Raw genomic sequence first — 6,095 nt, 5'->3', positions numbered from 1 at the left:
TAGGCTGGCTGAGCATAAGGGCAGGAGTTTTAGGACGGGGAACCTACTTGCACATCCACCTCAATCTGCTGTACGTGTTCATGCTGAGCAGTGCAACACCTCTGTATCCGATAATGATTTTAAAATTCTAGCTTCCGCATCCGGTGTTACTGATCTACGCATTTTAGAATCCCTATATATGTTCAAACAGAAGCCTAGTCTAAATGCCGCTTTTAGCTCTGTTCCTCTTGAAATAGTAAATAGATAGGCCGTTTACTAGCGTTAATTTCATGTCATATTTATTTATTCTCTGTTTTAAAACCTAACAGTGCCTTTTACTCTACTATTTGATTGTATTTGTGTTTTTAGATCTGAACTTCTTCTGAACTGAATTTTGTGAACTGACGATGGAGCTGGACTCCGAAACGCTTTCTCTTATAAAGATATGGTAAATTTTTGTGGTATTGTTTTTGCTTTTAAATTCCTAGTTAACTTGCGATTTAAGCAAACAAGTGATTTTAATACTTGTATCTATATTAAAATGCTATCATCAAAATAGGCGAATCAACAACTGCTACGAAGCATTTTCTTGGGCAGTAAGAACCCATAGAGGGCAGGCTACATAAGTGTCGAAGCAATCTTCCAGCAATTAGATGGGTATTGAGGAAAACATTTAATGGTGATGGGATTAGTACACCGCTCAGGCCGTTCGTACACAAATATCTACGTCGCAATAATAAAATACGTCTTGACGTACGAGGGTCATCCGGTAAGTAGTACCCGTTTGGGAATTGAACAAAAGGAAGTAAATATTAACAAATGTAAACATCTTCATTGAAAAGAACATGTATTACACTACTTCTCTACATAATCTCCGGACAAATTTAAGCATTTGTCGTATCGTGTCACGAGCTATTGTATACCAGTGTCATATTCCTCCGCCGCCAGTGTTTCTGGGATCGGCAAGGCGCACTGCTCATCGATTTCATGACTCGTGGAGACACAATCGATGCCAATGCATATTGTGCAACATTAAAAAAATTACCGTGGGCAATTCAAAATCGACGGCGAGGTCTGCTGTCTACTGGCGTCATTCTCCTGCACGATGATGCCGGCCGCATACGGCTCGGATAACACAACTTATCCAAACATTCAAGTGGGAAATTTTCGACCATCCACCCTACAGTCTGGACTTGGCTCCTTCAGAAATTCATCTGTTTACAAAACTCAAGGACTTCGTGGCAGGGACAAAGTTTCAAAATGACGAAGAACTGAAAGAACACGTGACTGCGTATCTCAATACACTGGCGGCGGAGGAATATGACACTGGTATACAAAAACTCGTAATACGATACGACAAACGCTTAAATTTGTCTGGAGATTATGTAGAGAAGTAGTGTAATACATGTTCTTTTCAATAAACATGTTTACATTTGTTAATGTTTACTTTCTTTTGTTCAATTCCCAAACGGGTACTACTTTCCGGATAATCCTCGTAAATGCATTACCTAGTTCATCTCTACAGTCTCATTACATGTACCATTGCAAGAAATTTTATATAATGAGTCCTTTGAGATTAGAAATCAAGCAATTGATTGATCTACTACATAAAAGTTTAACAACAGAACACGACTGGATCGAGAAAACTTAAGAAAACACTACCCGAAAATGACGTCAAACTATTAACTAAAATAACTTATGTGGAAATTATTTTTTCAGTACAATTGAAAAAGTGGGACCTGCATAAACTCAGGCTGTCGATCAGGACGGGCCGTCTCATCTCTGTAGCAGACGGCGAACTGGTAGTAGCGCTCGAGCCCCGCCAGCATCAGCAGCTGCTTGTACGTCTGGGGCGACTGGCTCAGGCAGTAGTATTCTCTTCCTTCATTTAGTTTCTCTGGAATGCCACACCTGTTAGTTAACACGGATAGGATACTTGCTAAAAATTTATAAATGAAGACTTAACTTCTTCATTGAATGAGATTCATATTCATAAAAACGAAGAAATGAAGCATGCTAAAGCCATATCTGATTTAATTACCTAAATGGATTATTAGTTCTACTACGTATAGTTTCATGATAAAATATAGGTAATAATAATAGCTCACAAAATACAGTCTATTTACAATGAAATCTCAGCATATCTCACCTGCATTGTCTGACTTGCTTTCGTACGGCACAATGAAGAGCTGAGCGCCCTGTCAACCAACAAAATTTAATTCACTGTCATTATACGGCAAATTTAATTTCAATCATTTTTTTGACCGCATACGGTATGTCCTCGGTATTAAAATGTAATACTAAATAACAGAATGAACACATACTATAATTCATTAGTCTCATTACTACTATGGCTGTAAAACTATCAGGTCATTTACCCGTGCTCTTTAAATCAAACTGCGAGTCAAGTTTTTGATGATTCATAAGTAGCCGAACCTACGCATAATTATTACCTGGAAACTTTAAAAAGATATAAAATTATGATCAGCTTATGAGATCACCATAAATCAAAATTAAATAATATCTTACGCCTGCAGTGTAAGGTCCAAGAGTCGGAGTGTTGATGTTGACAAAATTTTCTTCATCTTCCAAGAAGTCACTCATGCGCTTCATTACCTGTTCACAGAGAAGGATTAATGAAATTTACAGCGGTACTGAATGCCATAATATGAATTAGGACTTTGATTTGATATTTATTTTCATAGTCGACACAATATCAGAGAGAATTAAATGAAGCAGAATAATTATTGCATGATTGCAAATCTTTACCATCACTAGGTATGTGAGATATATTTATGGCAAAATATCACTGCAGTGATTGCTTTAAGCATTCATAGTGCGTGGAATTGATTGTGCTGCACTTTACCCGAGATCGCAGTCTCAGATTGCGTTGCAAGCGAGGGAAACGTAGGTGAAGATATCTGTAACGTAGCCCCAATGACTCCTTGGGCTGCAAAGCAAATGAAATTAATAACAATGGAGATTTTAATTTGGAATAATAAAATGTTTAAAATGGGATATTACAACACATTTCAATCCATGCGCGAGTTATTCCATATTGTAGTATTTATTAATGTAAAAGCAATATGATAAGCAGAAGTACCCTGATCAATGGGTTGATCGTTAGGCAATGTGTACAAGAATCGTGAGCCTAAGATGGGTGGACCAATTATGCGAGAGCAGGCTGCCAGTCAAGCGTCATTGCTGCAGTGCTTGAGATTGCAGAACCGATATTTGGGCTGCTATTGCGATGAAGCAAACACGTGAAAGGAAGACAATTTATTAGATGACAGCAGTTCTGTACCAGCACTGTCTGTGAACCCACACAACTAGACTACAACTGTAAATGCTGTTGATGAAATGGCATAACGGAGCTCTAGGTAACAGCACCATTAATAAACCAGTATAACTGGATGGCATATACAGACACTATAAACTACCTCCCTCATGGAGCATTACATAGAAAAGAACATTTGAGAATCTCAAGTTATCAATCATGAGTGATGTACCATACAACAGATATTCTCACTATTATAGAATCAGAGCCCTCCTAACCCAACCATATAAATACCTTTTGCTTCAGAAAGCTAGAAGTCGTTTCTTTCCCAACATTTATATACTACATGAGAGCCCCTAAAAGGCTACAAAGTAGGGAGATGCTAAAAAAGTCAGGGGTGGAGTTCTCGAGTTAACATCAGAGAAATTTGCACTGGCTGCAAGCAGGGTACAGAGTTTTTCATCATTATGGATAATTAATCATTGAATTAATTGAAATATGCTGCTATTACCATTAATTCATAGAAGTAATAACTTGAACCAAAACTGAAATATCATGAAACAGTTTATATTTTGAATATACTGTTACACTTACCATGTTGTGAGGGCGAATGTGGAAAGGCAATGTCTCGGATGCTCGGCTCAGTACAGTCAGGCGCTGAGCCTCAACCTCAATGGCACCGGTATCAAGACTCTAAAGTAAAAGTGGTCTTGAATAAGCATTTTTCAGGATATATGAACAATTGAACTTTGAATGAAATTATCGTGGATGGCTTGCAACATACATATGACAATCTAACATGCATGAAAATACTTAGCTAACAAGAAATGGAGAACTATTCAAATTGTGCTTTGGGAATACTAACTTATGGCAGAAGCAGATAGATACCTATTAGTTAAAAAACAGAGAATAGAATATAGAACTCATAGTAGATTTAGCTTGCTAAAGACAAATTTGGAGGAATTATACTTTATTTGAAATAACCTCTCATTTACAATAAAATGTGATCATATAAACCTAGGACTCACAGGATTTTCTTGCCCATCAGGTCGCTCCCTCACAACACCTTCCACTTCAATGTATGATTCATATGTCAAGTCTTTGTCCTTCCATTCGCTGGCTTGCTCAGCCTGGAATTTTGGGAATGTCAATGCAAATGTTCTGAACTTTTTTTGAAATATGGCTAATATTCAATAGAATGAAATTAAACATAGTTTTTATAATAGTTTCATTTCATGAATAATTAACATAACATTGAATACCGGTAGTAGACAAATAAAAATAAAAACATTTTATCACAAAAAATTTTGTCAATTCAAGCACATACTATCTCCAGAACATTTTTATAATCAGCAAATACTATTGAGGCAACAATATTTGCATTGAAATAGGAATACTGGCACAAAGCAATAATGTTCAGTTCAAGTCTTCCTGTAAAGAATAAAGACTCTTTTGAAACAATATTAAGTTGGTTCTCTTACAAATATTTGAGTCAAGCCATGTGTGTCCCTTAGAAGTATGAACTTGTTCTGACGGATGTAGGCAATAAAACCTCGCAGGATGACCCGCTTCCCAACATCAGATGGTCTTAAGCAGTTGCATGAGTGGGTCTTCAGAGCAGCAGAAGACTGTGAGTTTGAGTCAAACTTATCTGCAAAATGTAGTATAAGTTAGTGACAAATAGGCATAAACCTATCATTTGTTAAAGTATGCTATTAAAAATTAAATTACGTAATTTTACGTTCACCGCATCTGAGGTTAGGTTTCAGATAGCATAGTTCTGTTCCAAAATTTATCGTCTTGCGACAAGTGGCCGTTCGACCGAGGGCTGGTTCGACCTACGGCCTAGATACGGACGGCTTGAAGTGTTGAAGGCTACGTTCCGGAAGGCAGGAATCATAATGGCCCATTACATCCAGGGCAGTAGTGGTCTTCGGCAGGCGACCCATGTGGAGAAGTTTTTGACATGTTGGCATTGACGGTAGAATATTTATACTCGGAAGATGAAAAAATTTAAGCTCATTTCTGCGGTATAGAGATGATGTGGTCCTTGCAAGACTAATCTAAATATTAAAAGTCAATCCTATAAATTTATCACAACTTTTGAATGCGCAGGAAAATAATATATTGCCTATCATTACTTGCATAGGAAATAAAATTTATTTGTTCAAAGTGATATCTTGAAGTGACTCACACCAGAAGGCTGAATATATCGAGAAGCTGTGCCGTAACCTAAAAAAATAGCGCTAAATGTACTGCTCTTTAGACGTGAAAACTATACTCGATTATACGCTCTGTCAGCTCTGCCGTCCATGGTTCTTAATTAATACGAGTCGGCAATTGGATATAGTCCCATGGTTCAACCAAAGTGTTGCCTAGATTAGGCGGCACTCGCTAGTGTTGCCACCTAAACCGAAGTGTTGACACAGTTTCGTGTCAAAATTTGAGTGTACTCGTCTTGGGCAAAACTGAATTTGGGTGCACTCGTCTTGGATAAAATTGAAGGACCAAATTATCATAAAAAAAGCCGAGAGTTACATTTTTCATAAAAAAAGGCCCAAAACGGACAAAAAGGCCAAATGAAATTTTTCAGGCCAATGCATTTCAAAAAAGGCCACATTTGCGAAATTTGGCCTGAAAAAGGCCCATCTGGCAACACTGTTTTGGGGGCTTCGGGCCGCCGCCGCCTTCGGCGTGAAGTTTCGGACTCGCGTTGACTAAAACTTTTTCCGCGTGAACAGAAAATATAAAAAGAAAATAATTCTAAAATAATTCAACAAGCAAAAGTGTAGAGGCCCTATTTGAAAAACAACATATGCTTACGGCGAAATAAAAAATC

At 37.6% G+C, this 6,095-nt stretch overlaps 1 protein-coding gene across 1 annotated transcript; it reads right to left on the bottom strand.

Annotated features, from left to right (window-relative positions):
• Positions 1-1,718: 1,718 nt before the first annotated feature.
• LOC108680193 (aspartate--tRNA(Asp/Asn) ligase) lies at positions 1,719-4,908 on the bottom strand (the record flags this gene model as incomplete). The annotated part of the gene is made up of 7 exons (XM_018168966.1): positions 4,738-4,908; positions 4,285-4,386; positions 3,851-3,949; positions 2,846-2,929; positions 2,509-2,595; positions 2,129-2,177; positions 1,719-1,876 (listed from the first exon to the last, which is right to left on the bottom strand). Coding segments are annotated over exons 3-7 (381 nt in total), but the record flags the coding sequence as incomplete, so codon positions are not given.
• Positions 4,909-6,095: the final 1,187 nt, after the last annotated feature.

Source organism: Hyalella azteca, unplaced genomic scaffold (genome assembly GCF_000764305.2).
Source record: "Hyalella azteca isolate HAZT.00-mixed unplaced genomic scaffold, Hazt_2.0.2 contig14278, whole genome shotgun sequence".
NCBI classification, from domain to species: domain Eukaryota; kingdom Metazoa; phylum Arthropoda; class Malacostraca; order Amphipoda; family Hyalellidae; genus Hyalella; species Hyalella azteca.
Note: the sequence above shows the minus strand (reverse complement) of the source record. Positions and strands in the feature narration are given on the sequence as shown.